Raw genomic sequence first — 27253 nt, forward strand, 5'->3', positions numbered from 1 at the left:
GAACCAGGAACCTTTTGGAATCGTTGAAAATGGTTCAACCCAGTCCATGATTAACTTACAAGCTGTGGACCTGCCCTATGGACATATTTCTTAACATGAAGCCCCACGAGACTCTGGCAGCCATCTCCTGGGCCCATCCCCCTTTCACTGGGTGATCCCTGCATACCAGCCACCTGCAGCAAATGACCCAGGGAGCCTGGGGGACAGGGAGGCAACTTCCAAGGCCCCAGGAGGCATTGGCTCATACAGGCCAGTTGTAAGTGCTGGGCCTCAGTATAACTAAGTGTTCAATATAGGCAGGGCTGGGGGTTGACACACTCACACTCCTGACCTCGAGGCTGTTTCAAAAAGGCATCTTCCCTTTTCTACTCTTAGCATGTTGACCCTTCACTCCATGAAGCCATAAACATTGCCTTCTAGAGTTAGTGGTGGTATCAGGGAAAAAGAGATATTGTACACAAAGGACTGAAGCACAAATTCTCTATTGCACCAATTCAGGAGAGAATCCTGTGACCAGGACTGTCCTGAAGACAACCAGACCCAATTTAAATGAAATAGCATTCCCCAAAGTGACCAAGCTTCTGCTGACTCAAGGTGCCTGAGAGTGCCCTGCCCTCCCCACATCTTGTGATCACGTGCTACAAACAGGGATGAAAGGAAGCATTTGTTATTCCCAACACTGGGCAGCTGAGGTGGAAGAGGGGCCTGACCCACCTCCACGCTCTCCAGAGATGCTGAGCGCCAGAGCTGACTTTTCAGGCTGGCCTGGGTTTGCTGCTCGGGCACGTGTCTGGCTTCTGTGGCAGTGTCACATAGCTCGGGCCGGCTCCGACGGCCATACCACTTAGAACCATTCACGTACTTTGGAGGGATGGCACTGGAGGCAGCTGGAAAGAAAACAGGAAATTTGGTGGGGGTCCTTTATAGCAGTTATGGGCCCGTGCAGGCCAGCAGGTACGCTCTGAGAAGATGCACACTCAGCACCGAGTGCGCCTCCCAAACACGCACTGCTCTGCACACAGAAGCCTCTGGAAAGACCCGAGAAACAGTGAACAATGGCAATTCTATGCCTTGGTTGGGAGACTGTGAAAGCAAGGGTGGGGAGAGGAGGACTTTCCCCTAAACTCTATCTGCTATTTACACTTTTTCAAGCATATTTTGCTTTTATGTAATGAAAAACTAATAGGAAATCTAGCTATCTATGCAAAGGAGCAATAAAACCTCCAAAAATCCAAGAACATATACACCTGACTCTCAGTAACCTGACTGAACACGATAAATGTCAGCTGACAATAAGCAAGGTGACCAGAATATCTCTCACCCCACTGGGACAGAGTCATCATGGGCCTGATTAACAATCACCCCAAGACAGCAGGCACCATCAAGGACTGGCCTAGCACACTCTCACCAGAAAGGTCTGAGCATACAGGAGGTTAATATGGTTTGGCTCTGTGTCCCCACCCAAATCTCATGTCAAATTGTAATCGTCAGCGTTGGAGGAGGGGTCTGGTGGGAGGTGATTGGATCATGCAGGTGGATTTTCCAATTGCTGTTCTCATGATAGTGAGTTCTCATGAGACCTGGTTGTTTAAAAGTGTGTAGCACCTTCCCCTGCTCTCTTCCTCCTTCTCCATTCATGTAAGACATGCCTGCTTCCCCTTCACCTTCTGCCATGATTGTGAATTTCCTGAGGCATCCCCAGCCAGGCCTCCTGTACAGTCTGAGGAACTGAGAGTCAATTAAAATTCTTCTTTAAAAACAAATTACCCAGTCTCAGGTAGTTCCTTATAGCAATGTGAAAACAGACTAATACAGAAAATTGGCACCAGGAGTGGAGCATTGCTACAAAGATACATGAAAATGTGGAAGCAGCTTTGGAATTGGATAATAGGCAGAAGTCGGGACAGTTTGGAGGGCTTAGAAGAAGACAGGAAGATGTGGGAAAGTTTGTAACCTTCTAGAGACATGTTAAACTGTTGTGACCAAAATGCTAATAGTGATATGGACAATGAAGTCCTGACTGCAGCAGTCTCAAATGGAGATAAGGAGCATACTGGGAACTGGAAAAAGGTCACACTTGCTATGCTTTAGCAAAGAGCCTAGTGGCATTTTGCCTCTGCCCTAGAGATCTGTGAAACTTTGACCTTGAGAGAAATGATTTAGAGCATCTGGTGGAAGAAATTTCTAAGCAGCAAGGCATTGAAGATGTGCCCTGGCTACTTCTAACAGCATACGCTTATATTCATGAGCAAAGAGATGATCTGAAACTAAAATTTATATTTAAAAGGGAAGTAAAGTGTGAAAATTTGGAAAATTTGCAGCCTGGCCATGTGGAGTAGAAAAGAAAAATCCATTTTCAGGGTAGGAAGGAACTCAAGCCAACTTCTCTTCTCACCTGGGGCCTCAGTTTCCTCATCTGAATAACTGGTATGGTAAGTAATGCCACAGGATTTCTATGAGGGTTAATTGGACTCTTTGTAAACGTACACAAAGCTCAACGCCATATGCTCACACAGAAAACCTCTGTGTGAGCCTGGTCCCTTCCGCTTTCCCGTCCTCTGCCCCAAACCCTGTGACAGCCTTATCTACTGCCGCACACCCCTCCTGACCAGGACATCCTGCTGTGAGACACGAGGGAAGCGCTCCCTCTGTGACACACTAATCAATACCACAAACACAACACCCCTGCAAAAGGGAAAGAGCCACCCCCATTTCACACCCTCCTGACATGGGGCCATCTGCAACCAAGAAGCAGGCCACCACGACCTCAACACTCCAGGCCTGGGCAGCCCTCCCTCTGACCTCGCCCACAGCCTGTTACCATCCTGGCACCCTGAGGCTGGAACCAAGGCCAGGTGGCTTTCCCCAAGGATGCCACTTCCACTTAGGGACATAGCCTGTGTCCCAGCAGCCCTGTCCCTGTAACAGGATTCTGATCACTTACATCAGCACAGTGCAGTGTTATCATCCACGGCAGGCACAGCGTGCATTATTATAAGACACCATTTCACAAATAAACAAAGGAAGAAAAAACATCAAGTGTTTTTTCCAAGTCCATATACCTTGTGGGTGACAGACAGTAAGGTAGAATTCAGTTTTCAGAACTGCCGGATTCTTTCATTAGAATATTACACTCCAAAAGTTAACAAACAAATAATGAAAAGAAAATATGGCCAATAGGATTAAATCCTCTTACCTGATTCCAAAGAACTACTGTCTTCATCTGAGGGGCGAACACCAGCATTTGATGACAACACAGCCACAAAACCTTCCTTAAATTCCTCAAAGTTAACCTGGGTGAATTGAAGGTGAGAGAGGACAATGTCACTTTCAACAGATCACACATTTCATAAGCGAATCTTTTGGATTTTCTCTCAGATAGAAACATACTATTATTGCCTTTTAGAACGAGAACAGTCATGTTTTCAAATATTTACTTAAGATTTTTAAAAATAGAAGAGCATGATAAGGAAAATAAAAGTAGACCATAATCCTAACACCAAATAAACACTATCAACAATTTTGTAAATCAAACAACATAATTAGGAAAGAGGGATCTGATGACCACAAAACGTTACATATAAGGTGAACGCCCCCATAGTGTCCCCGACGCCGCCAGCACTGCAGAAGGCCTCTCCACCATGACCCTTCCCCCTGCATCTCCTGAACCTTACCCTGACTTTTATGGTGACAGCTTCCTTGCTTTTCTAGACCTCATTTGCATGCATGCCTAAAGCTTAGTTTCATTTAGCTTCTCTGTGTCCTCAGAGGCTTTGCTATGGTACCCACCTGAGGAGGGGATTGCTGGGCCATAGAATGTGCCAATAGGGCATATTCCCTTGGTGAACTGAACCTTTTATTATAATAAAATGTTCACACTCTTTAATTCACTAAAGCTTTTCACCATAAAGTCCATTTTCTCTTTTATCAAGACACTACCCCAGCTTTCTTTTGATCAGTATTTACATGATATCTTTTTATTGAACTTTTAATTCCAATTTTTTATATCCTTATGTTTTAGATATGTCTCTTATGAATGGTAACAGTTGGATTTTGTCCAATCTGACAAACTTTATCCCTCAACTTAAATATGTAACCTAATTACATTTAATGTGATTACTGATTTACTAGATTTAAATGGACTATTTTGCTTTCTGCTTTCAATTTGACTTGCTTGCTTTTTCTCTCCCTTCCCCCACCCTGCCTTTGGATTCACTATTTCAGGATTTCACTTTTCTCTTATTAATTTAGATGTTATGGCCAGGTATGGTGGCTCATGCCTGTAATGTAACCCCAGCACTTTGAGAGGCTAAGGCAGGTGGATCACGTGAGGTCAGGAGTTCAAGACCAGCCTGGCCAATATGGTGAGACCCCATCTCTACTAAAAATACAAAAATTAGCTGGGCATGCTGGCGTGTGCCTGTAATCCTAGCTACTTGCGAGGCTGAGGCAGAAGAATCACTTGAACCCAGGAGGCAGAGGTTGCAGTGAGCCGAGATAGCGCCATTGCACTCCAACCTGGGCAACAGAAAGAGACTGTCTCAAAAAAAAAAAAAAAAAGTTATATAGTCTATTTCCACTTTTCTACTGATTACCCTAAAATTACAACATCCATTCTTAGTTTACCAAAGTTGACTATTAATCAATACTTTTACCCTCTTCTATGACAATATAAAGCCAGTGAAATATATTAGCTCCAGTGGCCACACTCCTGACTTCAATGTCTTTGTTATCACATATTTTATTTCTATATGTTTTAAACCCTCATAAAATACTATTTTTGGTTTTATATAATGTTCATTTAGAATTATCCACATACTTATTCCCTTTTTCTTCTTGCATTTCTGACTTTCCATCTGGAATAATTTTCCAACTATTTAAAATACATCCTTTAGAACTTTGTTTTTCTTGAATATGCCAGTGCCAATTTTTTTGTCTAACATGTTTTTATTTTACATTAATTCTTTTTTTAACAAAGAAATCATTTATAACTTATAAATTATCCTTTCAGAATAGTGGAAATGACTCTGCTGTTCATTCAAACAGAATGCATAAACAAATTGATACAGGCATAGTCATACAATGAAATACATGACAATGAAAAAGAACAAACCACTAATAGACACAGTAACATGAATGTATCTCAGAGACATACTATTGAGTAAAGAAGCGAGAGAATGGCCGGGTGTGGCGGCTCATGCCTGTAATCCCACTGTAATCCCAGCACTTTTGGAGGCAGAGGCAGGGTGATTGCTTGAGCTCAGGAGTTGGAGACCAGCCTGGGCAACATAGTGAAACCTCATCTCTACAAAAAAACACAATAATTAGCCAGGCATGGTGGCACGTGCCTGTAGAGCCAGCTACCTGGGGGGTTGAGGCAGGAGGATTGCTTGAGCCCTGGAGGTCAAGGCTACAGTGAGCCAAGATCACGCCTGGGTGACAAAGTGAGACCTTGTCTCAAAAAAAGAAAAAAAAAAGAAAAAAAAAGTCAGAGAGTATGTATTGAGTGTGTGCTGTATTAAAATACAGAATTTATATAAAATTCAGAAACAGGCAAAAAAAAAAATCTATGGTGTTGGCGTCCAGACAGTGGTTAACCTTTGGTAGCAGAGGAACCAAAAAGACATGATGAGGGATAAGGGTGTGATGGTTACAAAGGTGCACTCAGTTTGGAATATTCACTGACCTTGTACACTTGGAAACATGCTCTTTTCTGTAGGTACGCTTCAGTGAAAGTCACATAGAAAGAAATCAACAGAAGGGCTATTAGGTTGGTCAAAATATCACCATTAAGTGTTGGAGAAGAAGGTTTGGGGCCATAGGTCCAAGTAGGATTCCACAATCTGGCCAAGAATTTGCACGAGCACATCTCTGTTGCTGCCATTGAATGCAAAATGTGGCTGTTTCTTTGCAACACCTCTGCCTGGGACACACATGTATTACTATCTGAATTAAATTATACATGCATTTGCTTATTTTCTGCCCCCCAGTTAAAATGTGAGCTCACTTTAGTAGCATATAGTAGAGACTCAACAAATATTTATTGGGTGTCTTTGCCTCTATATCCTTTCACTGCTAAGCAGAACTCTCCTTCTCACAGAGGCATTCTTTCACCTTTATTCTTAAAGGTTATTTTTACTCGGTATGAAATTCAGGTTGGCAGTTATTTGCTTCTAGCATATTGGAGATATCTTTCCACTGTCTTCTGACTTCTACTGTTACATTAGAGAAAGCAATGGTCAATCTAACTATGGCTCACTTTTAGGATATGTCTCTTCTCTAGTTTCCCTTTTAAAATTATTAAACTTTTCATCTTGAGATCATTATAGACCCATATGCGGTTGTAAGAAAAATGCAAAGAGATCCTGTGTACCCACTTCTGGCTGTTTTTAAGATATTCTCTCTGGCTTTGTTTTCCTTCAGTTTCACATAGTAAGCCAGATATAGATGTCTCTTTATCCTGCTTGGAATTTCACAGGCTTTTGGAATCCCAAGAAGTATGTTTCATCTGTCCTGAAAATGTTTTAGCTATTATTTCTTCACATAATGCCCCTCCAGCATTCACTTGTTTCCTCCCGGGACTCCAGTTAAAGAGATGCTGGACTTTCTCACGCCATCTGTACCACCTCTTTTTATATCTTCATGCTGCATTCTGGATGACTCCAGTTAATGAATGGTTTCTTCAGCTGTGTCTAATCTGCTCTTAAATGCTTCTATTTAAATTTTGGTGATCATACTTTTCAATTCTAGACATTTTATTTGGTTCATTGTTCAGATTTGTTACTTCACTTTTTAGAGTTCTTATAGATATTTTTTAAGCTTTAAAAAAATCTCTAATATAGTAACCATAGTTGTTTTATATTTTGTGTCCAACAATTCTAATATCTCACATTTTTGTGGGTCTGCTTCTATTGTCAGTTGTTTCTGCTGGTTCTTGCTCATCCTGTCTTGTTTCTTTGCCCAGTTATCCTTTACTGTATGCTGGTCATTGTATTTGGCTATTATTTAGGAATAATTTCAGATTTGGGATGATGGCACTTTTATTGTTTGCTTTGGCTAGGTGCCTATCCATGCAGTGCCAGTAATCTAAGTGCAGGATTTGAGATTATCTAGTGTACTGTGATATAAGATCAGACCACAAAGCAGTATAATGACTGACTGCAATTCGTCTTTACCATACAGGTCTTACCCTTCAGGATTCTTCCTTAAATTTGGGGTTGGTTTGCCAACCCTGGGTTTCTACCTTAAATGAGTCCAGGTTTTGACATATGTTTCTGGGGCCCTTTGAGGTCCTCAAAGCCACAGATCAATTTCTCAGTTGCTTACTTAAAATCACAAAATATTCTCAAGGAAAATGGGCTTTTGTGTGCTAACCTTACCTTTCTGGGTACTTAATTTACTACACTTTTTTTTTGTTTGTTTCTGAGACAAGATCTCACTCTATCACCAAGCTGGAGGGCAACGGGCATGATCATAGCTCACTGTAGCCTCAGTCTCCCAAGCTCAAGTGATCTTCCACCTTGGCCGCCTGAGTAGCTGGGTCTACATGTGTGTACCACCCCGCCCCCCAGCTAATTATTTTTTATTTTTAGTAGAGACAAAGTCTGGCCATGTTGGCCAGACTGGTCTTGAACTCCTGAGCTCAAGTGATTCTCCTGCCTTGGCCTGCCAAAGTACTGGGATTATAGACCTGAGCCACCATGCCCAGCCTATCACAGATTTTTTGACTGGCAATTTCTCACTGATTTATTTGCTCTTTACTGTTTTCAAAATATTTGTTTTTATTATTTTGTTCAGTTTTTCTAGTAGTCCTCCTTGAAAGCTTGGCCTGAGTTAGCTCACTTGCCACTATCAGAACATCTGAACTACTTCTTCCTTTTTTTAGGGCTGCAAAAGATTTCAACAAATGGAGCTACCAGGATTATGTAAACGATCCCATACTGAAAAAGCTGTTTCCAAACTTTTCCTGTCTGAAAGAATGCCAGAATGCATCCCTTAAATGCATGTCTTTCACAGGAAGACAGAAACTGGGGGTCTTTCCTCCTTGCATCCTTAGCATCTGGTGTTGCCTAGCACACAGGAAGTCCCCCAATAATAGCTGTCAAATACTAGACAAATAATGAAATTGCAATTTTGCTCGTTCTAATCACAGATTCTTTTGTGTTGTTGGTAATAATTACCAGCTGACTTTCTTCCATCCATCAAAGAGCAGGGGGATCAGATGGCCCAGTCTGGTGTCACTTCAGTCTGACACCATCTTGACCACACTTGTTTGTTTTCTTATGTCGTTCTTTACAGTTCACAAAAGGCAAGCAGCAACCCCATATATTCAAGTATTTTACCAACAAGATACACCATCCCATCTCCGCATGATCTCAGACTCATTCGCCACAAAGTAAAGGGGCTGGAATGTGTGATCTAGAGGTACTTTCATCTTCAAATTACAATTGTCCCTCAGTATCCCTAGGGGATTGGTTCCAGGACCCTTGGCAGATACCAAACTCCACAGATGCTCAAGTCCCTTGTATAAAATGTAGTATTTGCATATAACCTATGCACATCTTCCTGTATATTTTAAATTAGCTCTAGATTACTTGCAATAGCCAGTACAATGCAAATACTATGTAAATAGTTGTTAGGCTGCATTGTTTAGGAAATAGTGAGAAGAAAAAGGTTTGTACCTGTTCAATACAGATATGACCATCTTTTTTTTTCTCTGAATATATATATACACACATATATATATGAGACATTATATATATACATATATATATATATATGAGACAGGGTCTCATGCTGCTGCCCAGGCTGGAGTGCAGTGACACAATCACACCTCACTACAGCCTCAAACTCCTGGGCTCAAGCAATCCTCCCAGCTCAGACTCACAGTCGCTGGAATTACAGGTGCGTGCCACCACACCCAGCTACCTTTAAGATTTTTCTGTAGAGACGAGGTCTCACTCTGTTGCCCAAGCTAATCTTGAACTCCTAGACTTAAGCAATCCTCTCACTTTGGCCTCCCAAAGTGCTGGGATTACATGTGTGAGCCACCGCACCTGGCCTGTTTCATTTTTATGAGATTTCTGTATCAGTAACATTTATATAATATCATATATGTTAATTACTACAAGGACTGGATATGTAGTATTGGTTTGTTTGTTTGCTTTTTGAGATGGAGTCTTGCTCTGTCGCCCAGGCTGGAGTGCAATGGCGTGATCCTGGTTCACCGCAACCTCCACCTCCCGGGTTCAAGCGATTCTCCTGCCTTAGCCTCCTGAGTAGCTGGGATTACAGGTGTGCATCACCACGCCCGGCTAATTTTGTATTTTCAGTAGACACGGAGTTTCACCACATTGGTCAGGCTGGTCTCCAACTCCTGAACTCATGATCCACCCACCTTGGCCTCCCAAAGTGCTGGGACGACAGGCATGAGCCACTGCACTTGACCTGGATATGTAGTATTTGAACTGAAAAGCCAATCCATTCTCCTGGATAAAGAGTTTATCTTGGTTTTCTTTGAGACTCCCTGAAATCTCTACCATTGGGTTTCTTGTAGAAAAGTGGGGACACCTATATGGACATTTCTGGCTTGATACCACTTCCCTTAAATCTCTGTATGATGTTCCACCTACCGGGGCTGTGGGAGCTCTGCCCTGTCTGTGGGACGAAGCAGAGAAGCAAGCAGAGCCTGAAAAGAAAAATCGTCCACCATGACCAACCATCTCCGAGGAGATAGGATCAAGGGACAGGCAGGGAGAGGTGAGCGCTAGGCACCTACAGCGCTGGCAGGGTGCTCTCGAAATGTTAGAGAGAAGAGAAAGATAACATCAGAGCACAGTCAAGAGCACTAGTGTAAACAAAGTTACTTCTTAATTTTTCTAACATCTGACTTGCTTTCTGGGAACAGAAAATTATGGCTGTAGGAGGGGATGGAGCTGGGACAGACAGACGGACGATGGCTGGACATGCATGGCTGTCCCAGGAGGAGCTGTGTCAGAAAGGGCCCAGCTCCTGTCACTGCTGTGGTACCCAACTTTCTTCTCATCCCCTCCTCACAAACATATGAGAAGCCTCAAGCCTCCTGAAGGAAATTCAGTCTCAGATGAGCCGCTTTTCAGGACGCGTGTGACCGGGTTCAAGTCAGAAATCTCACGTAACCCAAGCGAATTTTTCTCCTTGCTGATGCTCTAATACTAATCATGGTTATTCTATCATAATTGGATGTTTCTGTCTTGTATCATTCCTATAAATATAAAATGAAGAAAGCCTTGGGAATGACATGGCTTATTCAATCAGCAGAGCCTGCACTTTGAACGTGGACCCAAAAGTTACTCTTTTGGTTTTGAATTTTCCAAAGTTTGATTTCCAAATTCTTGATTTTTTAAAAATATCAATTCAGCAAGACACAGACTCAAATTAAAAATATATATATATAAAAACTGGACCATCTGTCTGTATTACTTAAATAACCAGAGCGTTGATTTTTCACCAGTGTGCCTTTTGCTCATCTATCTCCCAAACACACTTCCAGGTGATATCAAGAGAGGCTAGATCATTATCTATCAATAACACATTTGCCTTCTTAAGCGCATTTAAAAAGGCAGGAATAGAAAACGAAGTCAGAGAAAGGACATGAATTTGCCTAAGGAGAGCTCCCTATGAGGGAGGCACAGTGGCCTGCTGACAGGGCAGGTGAGGCTTCTTTGAGGAACTCATAAGAGGTCGGATTCACCCGGACTCTCTACTAGGCCAGCAGTGAGTGGTTCTTTTCTTCATTTGTTTTGGTCCAAGGGCCATTTCAGGAAAATTTACTGGCTGTTTTTTTTTCCCCCATTCAAAATAAAAGTACTGGCGGGTGTAGTGGCTCACACTTGTAATCATAGCACTTTGGAAGGCCAAGGCAGGTGGATCGCTAGAGCTCAGGTGTTTGAGACCAGCCTGTGTAGCATGGTAAAACCCCATCTCTACAAAAAAATATAAAAATTAGCCAGGTGTGGTGGCGCAAGCCTGTGGTCCCAGCTACTTGGGGGACTGAGGCAGGAGGATCACTGGAGCCTGGGAGGTGAAGGCTACAGTGAGCCGAGATGGCTCCACTACACTCCAGCCTGGATGACAAAGTGAGACTGTCTCAAAAAAACAAACAAAAAGAAAATACTGAGTCTTGTAGAAAAAATATTATTCCTTCAAAGTTAAGATGACCAACAAGATAAGGCACTGCTGTTAGCACTAACATCCAGGCATGTTTAAGAAGTAGGAACGGGGAGGTGCTTTTCAGCGTTTTGATCATGAAAGCAGGCTGCAGTCTAGGACCAAGATCCCCATTCTAGATGATCTTGACCTTCTGATAGAAAAGAACCCTCCAATTTCACATTTTCTATCTGGCCTAGATGAAATTATGGTATACTTTTGGACATGGGTATCCTTCATTCTTTCAACAGCAGCTTGCAATTGTTTTGTCCAACTCCTAGATGCACTTCAAACTGTGAAATTGTATAAGACAATCTGCCTTCAAGAGACTGTGACACTCTCTCTGATTACCAGTGTGATTACAGCAGGCCCAACCCATGTGGTCTTTGTGAGCCACACACCACTGGCCCATATCAAACCGCTTCACCATTCTGCCCCTGTGACAAACCACTAAAATATCTTTCTGGAAAAACAAAACCAAACCTCTGGAAGTTACCACATTAAAAACAAGTAATTTTAAGAACCACTTTCTACAATGTAGAATTTCCATAGAGGGAAAAACTAGGACACTGTTCTGTTTGCTAATAACTTTCCTTTGACACTTGTATCCTTATTCAGCTGATACTTACCAAATGCCCATAGGAGCCAACTACAGACCCCTGTGCTTTCCTTTATGACAATGAAGTCCGACACTCACCCTGGCGAAATGGTCGTTTCCGAGAAGCGTCTGCAGTAGGACAGGCAGCTGCTGCTCCAGGTGAAGCTTAAGGCAGAGCTGGGTCAGCTCCTGGCGGTCCAGAAAGCCGGTCCCTGTGGTGTCACAGCTGCTATAGACTTCCCTGAGCTGCGAGACATAGTGGTTCTCTTCTTCATCCATCCCATAGCAAGCTGGCAGTGTGCAAGGGAAGAAGAAAACATCAGGACACTTTCCCGCCTCCTCTCCCATTCCCACACTGCCGGTGAGTGCCGAGCTACGTGGTCCAGGCAGGGGTAGGAGCTGGCATGTGGGGAAGCCACCAGGGACCCTTGCAGGGCCAAGCACAGTGGGAGGACTGAGCTCCACCCTTGCAGGAGAGGCCAGAGCAGGTTAACAGGGAGTGAGGATAAATAGTCCTTCAGTCGTCAGTCACAGGAACTAGAATTTCTTTGTTGTATGAAAAATATCCATTAGGCCAGGTATGGTGACTCACGCTTGTAATCCCAACACTTTGGGAGACAAAGGCAGGAGGACTGCTTGAACCCAGGAGTTCAAGGGTGCGGTGGACTGTGACAGTGCCACTGTTCTCCAGCCTGGGCAGCAGAGCGAAACCCTATCTCAAAAAGGAAACTATTATAGAATAATTAGAAAGTAGAGATATGCAGTATAAAGAAAACTAAAACCATCAAAAGTTCCACTACCATATAAAAACACTACTATTAATATTTTGACCAGCATACAATCTAATTTTTTTGTGGGGGGGAGACAGGGTCTTGCTCTATTGCCCAGGCTGGAGTGCAGTGGCACAATCTCAGCTCACTGCAACCTCTGCCTCCTGGGTTGAAGTGGTTCTCCTGCCACAGCCTCACAAGTAGCTGGGACTATAGGTGCATGCCACCACTCCTGGCTAATTTTTGTATTTTTACCAAAGACGAGGTTTCACCATGTTGGACAGGTTGGTCTTGAACTCTTGACCTCAAGTGTCACCTGCCTTGGCCTCCCAAAGTGCTGGGATTACAGGTGTGAGTCACCACATGCAGCCCAGATTAATTTTTCTGTATACATGTACAAATGTAGTTTTTTTCCTTACAAGGTTTTCTTTCTTGTAGTAAAAAGGCAGTAAAAATTTTACTAAATTGTACTAAATAAAAGTGCTTACAATAAGGAAAAAAAGGAAACTCTAATAAAAATATACAGAGGATGTTAATAAATCACAAAAGAAATATATATAATTAATAACCATCTAAAAATGCTCAAATTAAAACCGAGATATGCTATTTGTAACTGTCAAATTATCAAGACTAAAAATCCTGGATGCCTATTGTAAGCAGGGATCTCGCCCACTGCTGGAGGAAGGAATGGGCAAACATTTCTGGGGGGTACTTTGTCTGTATATGAAGAATACTTAAAATATTAACTGTCCGAGTGTCTCACTTACATGAAATTCCTTCTATTTAAGAAAATAGAGCTACAGACAAAAATGTGAGTTCATCAGAATATTATTTATATAAGAACAGGAAAGAAAATAACCTAAAATATCCAACAGAAGAATAGTTTGTCAAATTATTGTGTATTTATATGACAGAATATTAAACAGTCTTGAAATTCACATTTATTTATTTTTGATTGTTTAGAGACAGGGTCTCACTCTGTCACCCAAGCCTGGAGTGCAGTGACACAATCACAGCTCACTGTAACCTTGAACTCCTGGGCCCAAGAGATCCTTTTGCCTCAGCCTCTCAAGTAGCTGGGACTATGGATGCATACCACCATGCCCAGCTAATTTATTTAAATTTTTTTTTACCAAGATGGGAGTCTCACTATGTTACCCAGGCTGGTCTCAAACTCCTGGACTCAAGGGATCCCTTGCTGTGGCCTCCCAAAGTGCTGGGATTACAAAGTGTAAGCCACTGCACCCAGCCGAAAATCACATTTCTGAAAAATATTTAATAGCATGGTCAGTGTAGAAGAATAAAAACTTTATAATAATAACTAATACACTTACTGGTCACTTTACATATAATAATCCATTTATGCCTTATAACAATTCTACCAAGAAGTTTCTGCAACTTTCTGGAGGAAAATATATTTTAAAAAAGGGGAAAAAAGAAACAAACACACCAAAATGGTAAGAAATGCTTTCACTGGCCCGGGCGCGGTAGCTCACGTCTGTAATCCCAGCACTTTGGGAGGCTGAGGCAGGTGGATCACGAAGTCAGGAGATCGAGACCATCCCGGCCAACATGGTGAAACCCCGTCTCTACTAAAAATACAAAAAAAAATTAGCTGGGCGTGGTGGCAGGCGCCTGTAGTCCCAGCTACTCAGGAGGCTGAGGCAGGAGAATGGCGTGAACCCAGGAGGCGGAGCTTGCAGTGAGCCAAGATCACACCACCGCACTCCAGCCTGGGCAACAGAGCGAGACGCCATCTCAAAAAATAAATAAATAAAAATAAGAAATGCTTTAATGGTATTACACATTTATATTTCCTATGTTGTATATTTTTATATCTCTCAAAAATTTTAGAACAAGTAGAACACTTTAGTAACTAGAAAATGTTACTAAAACATAAAAAACATTAAGGCCCTAAAGATATTCAGATAAACCACATAAAACCACCAATATTAGGCCATCATTCTGACCCACAAAAATGGCAATTTCATACGGTTCAGCCTATAAGGTAGGCACAACAACTAAGGAACAATTCTAAAAAACAGAAAATATAAGGAAACAACAAGATGAAAAGTCAATCAAGCTCATTCATAATCAAGTAATTCGTAAACATGACACAATGAAGCAACATCCCTTTCCAGTAAGGCACAGCACAGTAAATGCCAGTTCTATATAGATGTCACTTTAATGTGGTGGGTGGCATTTACTCGCCATCATCCACATGGAGTAGGGAGGTCGGAGTCAGAAGAAGAATGTATGAGGAGTTGAAAATCTGTTCAGATCAGCTCCCCAGTGGAAAATGTGCATGCTCCTCATCTTACTCAGGAAAATAATATAATCAATGATATAAAAATTAACGTTGGCCAGGTACGGTGGTGTGAGCCTGTAGTCTCAGCTTCTCAGAAGGCTGAGGCAGGAGGATAACTTGAGCCCAGGATTCAAGGCTGTAGTGAGCCGTGATCACACCACTGCATTCTAGCCTGGGTGACAGAGCAAGATCCTGTCTCTTAAAAAAAAAATCAATTAGAATCTTCACGGTGACATTAAATTGATTGTAGAAAGTGAACACAGCTGACCTTTTAATTAAACACCTGTTGATAAGCTGTAAAAACAGTCAGTATCTACACTGAGAATGAACAAACCGGTTCATAGTCTCAGACGGCGTGCAGGTGAAAACGATAATCTGCTCAGCATCTGCAAGGGCCTGCCCTATTTGCTAATCAAATTACTCAACCCTTCTCAGACAGGAGTACACAGAAGTTCAGACAGGGCGAAGAGGAGTGAACTGTGAACATCTGCCTCCTCTTTCAGACTGTTTTGAGATGGTAACAAAGAAAATGGACAGAAAACCATAAACGATAAATCGGAAAGCAAACAGCCTGGGCAACATGGTGAGACCCCGTCTCTACAAAAAATACAACTAGCCGGGCGTAGTGGTGCATGCCTGTAGTCCCAGCTACTTGGGAGACTTAGGTAGGAGGATCACCTAGAGGCCAGGAAGTTGAGGCTGCAGTGAGCTGTGATAGTGCCACTGCACTCCAGCCTCAGCAACAGAGCCAGACCTTGTCTCAAAAAAAAAAAAAAAAAAAAGAAAAAGAAAGAAATGAAACAGAAAGACAAGTGGTAAAATCCAGAATGTGAAAGGCAGGGAACGGGGAGAGAGGGCAGAGTGGCTGGTGGAAGGACCCCAGGCGGAGGTGAGCAGGATGCCTCCAAGGTTCACCCAGCCCACCAGGGCCCAATTTCCAGCCCTTTCCTGTGTCTCCAAGAATCATGAAAAAATCTGTTTTGAAAATTCCTCCACTTTTTTTCTATTTTATGTTTAGTTGTAACCAATTCAACCATTTAAAGTATATGAAATAAAGAAAACAAAATAAGCCTGTCCCTCTACCCTCCCTGCTTCCCAGAAGAATCACTGCTTGGAACGCAGGCTTTGAGATCATTTCTTTTTTTTTTTTTTTTTTTTGAGACGGAGTCTTGCTCAGTCACCCAGGCTGGAGTGCGGTGGCGCGATCTCAGCTCACTGCAAGCTCCGCCTCCCGGGTTCTCGCCATTCTCCTGCCTCAGCCTCCCGAGTAGCTGGGACTACAGGCGCCCGCCACTACGCCCGGCTAGTTTTTTTTTTTGTATTTTTAGTAGAGACGGGGTTTCACCGTGTTAGACAGGATGGTCTCGATCTCCTGACCTCGTGATCCGCCCGTCTCGGCCTCCCAAAGTGCTGGGATTACAGGCTTGAGCCACCGCGCCTGGCCGCTTTGAGATCATTTCTAAGCCTCTAGAATAGATGGGCGGTGAGGCACACGCACATACATAACACACAGACACACATGTATATACATACTTATGTATAATAAGTATAACATTGAATACATTATTTTCCAACTTGTTTTGAAACTTGCACTGAGAGATCGTTCCCTGTCTCCCCCATTTAAAAAAATACAATGCGCTCTTGTGTGCAGGGCTGTAACATGATGTATCTAACTAAGTATTCTCAGAGAGACGGGTAAATCCAGGGTTTTCTCTTACATCACCTCCTGCTTGTATGGGCATATGTAATCTGAGGGGCAGGGGAGAAGACAAAACCTCCTGCATCAAACACCCCTGCTCCTTCCTCTTTGTGAGCTCTGAAAGGCGTGAACAAACCACTGTTTCCTCCTGACCATGCCCCACAAGCCATGCCTTTGGGAAGGTCCAGGAGTGCTTCCCAAACAGCGAGCCTTGGAGGAAACATGCGGCTGGGCTGTTTTCCCAACGTCAGAGGGTAAAAAAGGGATCTCTTCATCTCCTGGCTGTGGGCAAGTCCTGCACCTAAGCCAGCCGGGGGTGCCTGGCCTTGGCTCTCAGCTCTTCCTATACCACAGCTATTTTTACTACACAGGAGAAGGCACAAAATGGGGACTCAAAGTTCCTTCTCATGGGCATCTTTCCCTTTCTAAACAAGATGGGGAAAGTCTCAAATTGGGGCCTGCAGAGCCCTGGCTGCCCCTAGAAGGACAGCTCTCTGTGTGGCCAGGCCTGGCCCATGACACTGCAAACCCTCTGTGGAACTAAGAGAGGCACAAAAAAGAAAAGAGCCTGCCACGGCTGGGACTGCAGGGGCAGCAAGGCTGGAGAATGAGCTCCTTCCCCGCCACCTACAGCAGCTGGGCCCGCCGGTCCCTTCCATGTGTGGGGCTCTCAGGAGGCCCCAGCCACACCACTTCCCTTCCTCTCAGAGCCCCAGATTCACGTTTCTGAGGCTGGGCTGGGATTTCCAGAAGAGGGAAGGAGCTTCAATTCCTATATGACTACGAGTCAGGCATCCACAGGAGGGCTGGCCAGCAGGGCCGGCGCGTGGGAAAGAGCGGTCCCCTCTGGCCCTGTCTTCGCGGGCTCATGGCACAGGCAGTAGGGCAAGCCCACCCATCTGACCAGCCAGCCCCCAAGGGGACCTGCAGCTCTGCCCCACCATCCCCATGTGAGCAGGGAAGTACAGGCAGCCCCTGCCCCTTCTCAAGGCTGCACCGAGCCTTCTCAAGCCCATGGCTGAGTTACTGAGCATTCAGAGCCGCCCCTCTCCTCTCCTCTCCCTCACTCCTGTGTCTCAGACTCTGCCCAGAGAGCAGGTGCTTCACCTACTGGTGAGTCAGGTGTGGGCAAGCAGGCGAGTCAGACACAGCAGGTCTACAAGCCAGTCAAAGACCTTTCTGTGACAATTCACCAGCACATGGCCTAATCCCCATCCAAGACAACATCCAGCCACATTTTCAAAATAAAGGAAACGAGGAGGTACTGTCTCTATTTGCATACACCCAATAGAACTTGTCCTCCCCTCACCCCAGGAAGAGGGCCGAAGCGTCTTTCTGTAGTCTCTCAAATACCCCATGACCAACTTTAGCAAATGAGGCAGTTGGAAACCCCGGCCAGGAAAGCTTAGAAAAACCCCAAGGCTCCACAGAAGACTGCATTCACCTGGAAAGCGGCCTGGCTCAGCCACATAGGAACCCCGCTGCAAAGAGGCTGGCCACTTCGAGGGGCTGCCCTGGGATCCAAAAACCCCAGAACACAGCCCAGGCGACAAGACAGCAGATGAGCCATGAACCCCGCGGAACTATGGAGGGTCTCAGAAGCAGTGGAGCAGCCTGAAGGTGGGGCTCAGAATTCCAGCGTTCACACACACTCCACTCCCTGGAGTCTGGAGCCAGTGAGGCAGGGAGGATGTGGGAGAGGAGAATAATGAAGGGGCTGAGCCCAACACACACACGCGCGCACTCACAGAAACTGCACTACCCACAGGAGGAGAGAGGAAAGCCACTTCAGCCAGGAAACAAGACTCTGGGCAAAAAGAACGATCCGATACCAAGGGAGGTTTCCTGGACACTGACATGTTAAGTGGCAAAACAGACGTCGACAGCAGGATCAGAAGACAAGGAAAGCTCCTATCGAGTGTATCTAAACAATAAAGATAAAAAATGAGAGAGAAAAAAAGGGAAATTAAAAATCAATTCCATACATTAGTCAAATCAGTGTGGTCCCAACACAAGCAGACATAGACCCATGGAACAGAAAACAGACCCCAGAAATCAACCCCCATGCATACTGTCAAATGATCTTCAACAAGGGGGTCAAGACCACAGAATGGTAAAAAGACTGTCTCTCCAATAAATGCGGTAGGGAAAACTACAGATATCCACAAGCAAAAGAACTCAGTTTAACCCTTCCCTTCTACCACATACAAAAATTACCTTTTGTATAATTTACCAAAAATGGATCAAAGACCTAAATGTAAGACCTAAAACTATAAAACTTTTTATAGTTTTAACTAAAATAGTGTAATAGTTTTATAAACAGAGAGAAAGCTTCATGATGTTGGATTTGGCAGTGATTTCTTAGATATGTCAGTAAGAGCACAGGCAACAAAAGCAAAGATACACAAAGGGAACTACACCAAACTTGAAAACTTGAAGGCACTGCAGGGCCAGGCTGGTGGGAGCAGGGGAAGCCAAAAGAAAAGTAGGTAAGCTCTAAGTCTGTTCTTCTTCCTGGCCCAGGATACACAGTCCTCCTGTGCCCAGCTTCTCCCCAGACACCTGCACATTAGCTCACCGCAACCTTGGCCTTATCAGTACTGCACAAAGCCCTCTTCAGCATGCAGCATAAACACTATTCTATAAAATCCCCAGTAAAGCTTTGTCTCTTTGCAGTCAGCTCCTCTCTTCCTGCTGTGCCTGTTGCTCCCTTGCAACGTATTTTTCTACTTTCTTTCCGCCCTTCTTACAGGTAGGTAAAAATACCTTACCTACCTGTACGGTATTTTTCTATTTTCTCTCTGCCTTTCTTGGTAAATTCTTCTTACCCCTGCGCTGCCAGCCCCAGATAGTTGCCGCTCAACTGTGACAATAACCAAAAAAATTCAAAACAGCATCTCAAAGAGATACAGTCATGTATCACTTAACAATGGTGATAAGTTCTGAAAATGTGTTGTTAGGTGATTTCGTGGTTGTGCAAACATCACAGAGTGTGGTAGGCATGGCCTACCACAAACCTAGGCTACAAGCAGGTTCATGTACTGAATACTGGAGGCAACTGTAACACAATGGTAATCTAAACATATCTAAACACAGAAAAGGTACAGAACTACAGTATTATAATCTTATGAGACCACCACTGTATATACAGTCCACTGCTGACTGAAACATTGTTACGTGGTATGTGACCATACATACAGTCATCCCTCAATATCCATAGGGGGTGGTTCCAGGACCCCTCATGAAAACCAAAATCATAGATGCTCAAGTCCCTCTCTAAAATTATGTAGTATTTGCCTATAACCTATGCATATCCTCCTGTATACTTTAAATCGCCTCTAGATTACGTATAATACTTAAGACAAGGTAAATGCTGTGTAAGTAGTTGTTATACCATATTGTTTAGGGAACAATGACAAGAAAACAAAAAGCCTCTACATGTTCAGTATAGAGGCAACCGTCACAGGCCTTACTACATTTTTTATTCATGGTTAGTTAAATCCACAGATGTGGAACCCAGAGATACAAAAGACTCACTGTACTTCTGTGTACAATAGAATATTATTACACCTCAAAAAGGAGGAAAATCTTGTCATTTGCAACAACATGGATGTGCCTAGAGGACATTAATGCTAAGTGAAATAAGGCTGACACAGAGAGACAAACGCCACAGACCTTACTCAGATGTGGACTCTAGAGCAGCTGGCTGCAGAGAAGCTAAGAGTGAACAGGAGTGACCAGGGGCTGGTGTCGGGGGACGTGGAGGTGTTGGGTAGGGGTGCAAAGTTTTGGGTAAGACATGAATAAGTTCTGGTGATCTACTGTACAACGTGGTGACTATAGTTAATAACGACATATTTTAAACTCAAAAATTGCTACGAGAGTAGATCTTAAATGTCACCACAAAAAGTATTAAGTATGAGAGGGGACACATATGTTAATTAGCTAGATTTAACAATTTTATAATGTATACATGTATGAAAACATCATTTTGTACACCATAAATACATGCCGTTTTTATTTGTCAGTTATACCTTTATAAACTGGTGTGAGGGAGAAGTTCTAGAGATCTGTTACAAACCTAAGCGAATCTAGTTAACATTACAGAACTGTACACTTAACAACGGTTAAGAGGGTAAACTTCATGTTGTGTTTTTTAACACCATTAAAGTAAAATATATTTTTTAAAAAGAAAGAAAGAAAAATGTTCAAAATATGGTGGCCTGCTTTCTGAAACTGCTCAACTCTGTTCTCCTGTAGCACTTCTATCTGGATTTTCTCCTTGCCTCCCTCTCCCGCAAAATAATCAATCCCGAAGCTCTACACATCCTCGAAAAGCCCAGAAAAGGGAGCCAAGGGAAAGCAAAGGGGAAGTGATTAGAATAATACAACACTTCTCCAAGCACACAGATGGAAAAGTCGTTCCGCTTGGGACAACAAATGAAAAGCACCCGCACCAAGCACACCCTCGGGAACCTCAGAGCAAACTAACGAGTGAGCCCGACAGATGTCCAGAGAGAAGGAGCAGTCCCACATCACAGCAGCAGGGATCAGAACAGCACCATGCCCGCAGCAGCAAGGCTGAAAGCTCAGAGCCAACCCAGGGCCTTCCACGTGCTCAGGGTAGTAGATGACTTTCCATCTACCCAAGAGGCTATAAAATCCACACTGAGCACACACTTCAGCAAAACAAGGGGTGAACCAAGAAAGCTGAAGACAAAGGCTCACAATCTGGGCTCCATCCAAGATGGGAGGCTTTGGTGTAGGAGCTCAGCCAGGCCAGGGATGGGAGGTGACCGACCCCAAACAGACTGCTGTGTACTGCCCACTGAGCATTTGGGAAAAATAGGGATAGGCTTTTGACAGGGCCGATGGAGCATTTGGAAAAAATCAGAGTAAATTCATTAAAAAGCGAGCCAGGGCCGGGTGCAGTGGCTCACGCCTATAAACACAACACTTTGGGAGGCCCAGGCAAGCAGATCACTTGAGGTCAGGAGTTTGAGACCAGCCTGGCCAATATGGTGAAATCCTGTCTCTACAAAAATACAAAAAAATACAAAAATTAGCTAGGCATGGTGGCGGGCGCCTGAAATCCCAGCTACTCAGGAGGCTGAGGCAAGAGAATCGCTTGAGCCTAGGGGGCAGAGGTTGCAGTAAGCTGAGATCATGCCACTGCATGGTCCAGGCTGGGCAATAGAGTGAGACTGTCTCCAAAAAAAAAAAAAAAAACAAAACAAAACGATAAGCCAGTAAAATCCCAGACAATATCAGCCTCTATAAAGCCAAACCCAGCAAAAGAGTAGAAGTATAATCACGGCCAACCTGTTGGTTCTGCAGTGGACAATGTTATGCAGTGACAACAGCAAAAATGCACAGTGGCCACTGGGGAGCCTAAAGAGTATAAGAAATAACAGCAGAATGAGGTTCCATTACCGTGTCCATACTCTGTATGCCATAAAACAGTATAGTTAGGGTATGGACATGAGTATCAGGAGAAATGTCTAAGACTGAAACGTGGTTGCCTCTAAGGAGACACATGGAGAGATGAAGGCAACAGAGCAGGGTAGTTGATGTCAACATACACTTTTTAAAACTTTCTGCCTTTCTTTGTTTTTGAAACAGAGTCTCCCTCGTGTCGGCTGCGGTGCGGTGGTGTTGATCACAGCTCACTGCAGCCTCAACCTCCTGGGCTCAAGCGATCCTCTCACCTCAGCCCCCAAGTAGCTGGGACTACAGGTGCGTATCACCCTGCCCGGTTACTTTTAAATTGTTCTGTACAGATGGGGCCTCCCTATGTTACCCGGGCTGGTCTCAAACTCCTGGGCTCAAGTGATCCTTCTACCTTGGCCTCCCAGAGGGCTGGGATTACAGGTGTGAGTCACCACATCTGGCCTGAATGTTTTCATTTTTAAGCCATGTAAGTATGTTATTTGACAAAACAAAAACTGACGTCAAAGAGCCGCGCACCTGCTGGCTCTGCACATACAACACAGCAGTGCTCCTGGGGAGGCGTGAGGTTCATTATGGAGCCAGTCCTCTCCACACACAAAAGTAAAACAGAGTACAGAATACCGGAGTAAACACTGAACTTCACAGACGCAGCACCGCACATGCACAGCAGCGTGGCTGTCAGGTAGCACCACCCTCTGCAGGGGACAGGGGCACGTCACGGGGAGGCCCCCTGGAGGGACGGCCCTGGGCTGCTGCCAGTGGAGGGTGGTTCTGGGGAGGAGGAACCCAGAAATGAGCTTTGTGCCTTCACCGTCCCATTGTGGGGGGCGCAGCTACCTCAGGACACTGTCTCCTTCAGGCCCACGGTGGCACCACAGGCCACCATTAACGGGGCTCCTGACAAGAGTCAAAATGCACGTCACGTTAATTGCACATCTACACTCTCATGCTTGCCGCTTGGTCTCTCTCCCTCCCCCTTTCTCAGGGACCCAGTCTCTACCCGCCCCAGCAGCATTCACAGGACCAACACGGTGCCCTGCCCAGGCTGGGGACTTCCCTGGGGTTGGAGCGTGGCTTATCTGGGTGAAAGACACCTCGGTGTGAGATGTTGGTGGCTGCCCCTGGCCCATCCCAACCCCGCAATGCCACTGGAAGATGAACATGTGTCACCGAATGAAGGGCAGGGAGGCATGGGCGTGGACTGTGCACCTCTGGCCCTGTCCTGAGGGGGGACTCCTGTGGTCGCCAGGCGAGGGGAGTTGTTTCTGTCCAGCTTCTTCCTCGGAAAGCAGGGGCTGAGAGGGGTGGGCTCCCCTACCTCTGCTGTGGCCTGTGGTCCTATGAAAAGGCCTCGCTCCTGGACAGTGGACGACCATGGAAGGGAGGAGTCTGCCAGGTCCTATAAAAATACTGCGTGATATATTTTCTTTCTTCCCCCACAACATAAATTATACCCACATTTGCTTTCCAGAGTTCTCTCAGCTCACCCCAGCTTCCTCTGAGTAAGGAATCCTTTGACGCCCTGGACCTGGTGTAGACGGTGGGTAGCCCTCAGGGGCACAGCCAGGGCAGACATGGTCGTAGGCTACCATGTGTGGCTGGCCAACCATGGCATGGCCTCTGCTCCCAGGCATGGACACGGCCTCCCCCCAGGGTCACAGTAGGGCTGGAGAGCACAGAACTGGGGAGAAGGACAGCTGCCCTAACTCTCCCCAGGGCTGGGGAGCACAGAACTGGGGAGCACAGGGGTGGGTAGCACAGAACTGGGGAGAGCACAGAACTGGGGAGCACAGGGGTGGGGAAGCACAGAACTTGGGAGCACAGGGCTGGGGAGCACAGGGCTGGGGAACACAGGGTAAGGGAGAACGGAGCTGGGCTTCAGGGTGGCAGCAGAAGACACTTGCCAGCCAGGGCTCTTGGGCTGTCAGCTGCTGCTGGAGAGGCCCTGCCCACTGACCTGCAGTGTTTGATCAAATGACATGAGTGTTGCCCTTAGTGACCGGCAGGCACTTGATAAATGTTACCAAAACGTACACTAACATGGGCAGGACTGGGGTCAGCTAGCCCTAGCAGTGCTGATGCCCAGAATCCAGTGTCCGATTTCCCTACAGCACAGCTGTGTGCACACTCATGGAATCAGCTGGGACAGCAGGGGTAAGGAGTCAACAAACAGCCATGCTCCTGCTGCCAGGGTCAACGGAGAGAGGCCAAGGTCACATGACGGGGTTCATAGCAGTGGGATCTTCCTGACCCATGCAGACAACCCTGGATAGACAGACGTTGGCAATGCTGACTCCATAGCCACAGAAAACCAGCAACCTGGCCCACACCTCGCTGAGAGGCCGCAGGGCCCCTGCGTGGCCAAGGCAGGCAGCTCAGCTCTGGGCAAGTCCCAGCTCCTGCCACTTGCGGCCTCATGGTCTACAGGGTGGACTAAAAACCTGCTACTAAGGAGGCGATGACTGAAAGGGCCAGGCGCTCCATACAGAGACTGCTGCTTACTCACTACACGCTGCCACCAGGGACACCAGAACTACCATCCCATGTACGTACAGGTGCCCAGAATCCGAGCCTCATGCTGCTCAAACCCTATTTCCAGGGGTGCCTTGCTGCAAATCAGCCTTCCCCTCCCTCCCTACTTGGAAATACAACCAATGCAAATGACAGAACACTGATGGGAGAAAGACAGCCGCCCACCTCTCCCCAGGGAGGCCACAGCGCGTGAGCTGCCCACCCACAGCCCTCTGTTTAGACTTCCCAAAGCCTCTGCGTGAAGGTAGAGGCAAGGACACCCCTTCTCTATCATCCTTCCACAGACCTCGGGGAGGAGGAAAGAAACAGGGAGCTTTCCCTGAACTCTCAGGACCAAGACATTCGTCCAGCACTGCCACTGCACACCCCTGCGGGTTCCCGGGAGCTCCCAGGCCTGCGCAGGCACCTCAGTGCAGTCTCACAACAAGCAGCTCACTATAATAATACACACTGTTTACCTGAGCAGTTCAGAGGCCTCTTCAGTTTCTTCTTCATGCAAACTGAATTATTAATACTCAGTATTCCACATGTGCATAAAATGTTTGCACATCAAAATCACTGGAAAACCTGGTCAGCATTCAGCAGCTGACAACAAAATTGATAAAAAGCAACACAGTTTCTCTTAGTTTCATTTTTGGAAACTGGAATGAGTAGGCTCTCAATAATCCTAATGCTATAAAGCTTGATTTAAGATACAAACATAAACTTTGCCAGCAAGTGAAAGAAAATCCTGTTTTCATCCAGAGGCGAAAAGCCTGTCCCCCAGCAAACTGGACACTGCCCCAAAGACAGATGATGTGGCCATCGCTCTGCAGGACCGTGCAGCCCTCTGGAGGCCGGAGGAGCAAGGTGTTGGTTTGCATTTAATTTAGTTAATTTATGCACAGTGACAAGGGAATTTAAGCTATGCCCCCCAGAATCCACTGGGCATTAAGGGCAGAGAAGGGATTCATGACCACTCAGAGGCAGCCTAGGTGTGCCGATCACCTAGGGACCCAGAGTGTCTGTAACAAGAAGCCATTCCCAACAAGGCTCTCTGTAAATCCCGCTCACCCAGAAAGAACAGGGCTGAGGCAGCCCTTTGAGGGTGCTCCTTTTTTATCTGGAAAGATGTTATAACCCCAATAAAACACTGAAGCTGGCGCCTACCTTCCAGCTGAGCGGACCTCAGTGCTACTTCAAATGGCCTTGCCAGCGGGAATCAAGCTTCACACTCCGGCAGTTCTGAGCTATTAGGATTAACTTCTGCTTTAACTGTTTTCATGGTTTTTGCTAATTTTTCAAAATTTTTGCTATTTATTCGTTTTGCAGGCACGGGCCTGAAATATCTCAACAATCAAGTTTGAAAGGCTATCCCTTTTTTTAAAAAAAATCAAATAAGGTTTAAGAAGCTTTTTTATTGTTCCAGTCCCAAAAATATAAAAATAAGCTTATACCTCATTTAAGTGTTAATCAGTATAATACTTACTTTCCCTACAAAGTAGATTTTCAGACTAAAAACTACAAAGATACCAAATGTTAAAACTGTCCTAGAACACCTATCTTTCTATGGTCTCCTAAAAAAAGACATCTCAGTACCTATCAATGCCAGACTGTGCTGTCAAAGTCTCTGGTTTTAATGTGGGTTCTGCCACTTTCTAGCTCTGTGGCCTTGGACACGTTACTTCACCTCCCTGAACCTCAGTTTCCTGATCTGAACAACCCAATTAGGACATTATGAGCATTAAAAGAGCTAATGCTAAGCATGCTAACATGTTAGGTACTGAGACCTGTGCCTAATAGATGGCAAGTACTGAATAAATGTTACCATGCCCCATTAAACAGGCAACTGTGTCTGGGACTGTACACATGTTTCTAACCATCTACAAGCTGGGTGGGCTTTTATAGCTTCCAAGATAAATAATCATATACAGCTAATGCTGTAAGTTCCTATTGTATGTCAATATATGTAAAGACTTTTATATCCATACATAATTATATTCATGCTAAGACTATAGCAAATATATATGTGTATCCATATAATTACAAAATACCCATACAATTATAGACATGAGATTATCCACATACACTTCTATGTATATAAAATGAGCTCTCTCTATATATATCATTACAAAAATAGGAAACTTTATTCTCAGCATCAATATTGACTTCTAACATAAATCTACTGTAAAGAAAGCAACAGTTCCTCTTTTTTACTGGAAATAGCCAATAACAGAAATAGAAGAAATGAGAGAACAAGAAGAGCACATTTGCAGCTACCACTGTAATAGCTGTAATAAGACAAGAATCATCTGTGTATGATCAAAAACACTGGGAGGAATGACATTGTGCACAATAGTGGAGCCGGAAGGTCTAGGGGGTCAGACGCTCCCACAGAAACTACTGAGCACCTGCAATCAACTATTTCAAAACTCTGGAATCATTTCAGATCCTTATGGGCCTGCTACCAACCCTGTTCCTCAGCCCCTGTTCCTGCTGCCCTAGAGCTGGAGGACAGCAGCCTGCACTCCTGGGATATCCGGCTGGTGCCAGAGTGGGCAGTGGGGACCCTGTCCTCCAAAGCACAGGTTCAGGGTTTTGGTTGGTCTAGTGGTTCCTTTAGGGAATGAAGCAGACCTTGCCTTGCATTCAGCCTTCCTGGGCTACAGAAGCTTCCCTCAAAAGCATCTATCAGAAGATACAAAGGGATGGGAGTACCTTTTGGGAAG

General features: G+C 44.9%; 1 protein-coding gene across 1 annotated transcript in view; it reads right to left on the bottom strand.

The window, feature by feature from the left end:
• Positions 1–25344, bottom strand: part of NINL (ninein like) — an 82177-nt gene extending 56833 nt beyond the window's left edge. Inside the window, exons 1-4 of the mRNA XM_025400150.1 lie at positions 25004–25344; positions 11885–12075; positions 3197–3293; positions 715–887 (exon numbers count right to left, since the gene is read on the bottom strand). Of these exons, the coding sequence (XP_025255935.1) occupies positions 715–887; positions 3197–3293; positions 11885–12075; positions 25004–25040 (498 nt within the window). The 5' untranslated portion in view covers positions 25041–25344. The remainder of the gene's footprint in view (positions 1–714; positions 888–3196; positions 3294–11884; positions 12076–25003) is intronic.
• Positions 25345–27253: the final 1909 nt, after the last annotated feature.

Source organism: Theropithecus gelada, chromosome 10, assembly GCF_003255815.1.
Source record: "Theropithecus gelada isolate Dixy chromosome 10, Tgel_1.0, whole genome shotgun sequence".
Taxonomy (NCBI): Eukaryota; Metazoa; Chordata; class Mammalia; order Primates; family Cercopithecidae; genus Theropithecus; species Theropithecus gelada.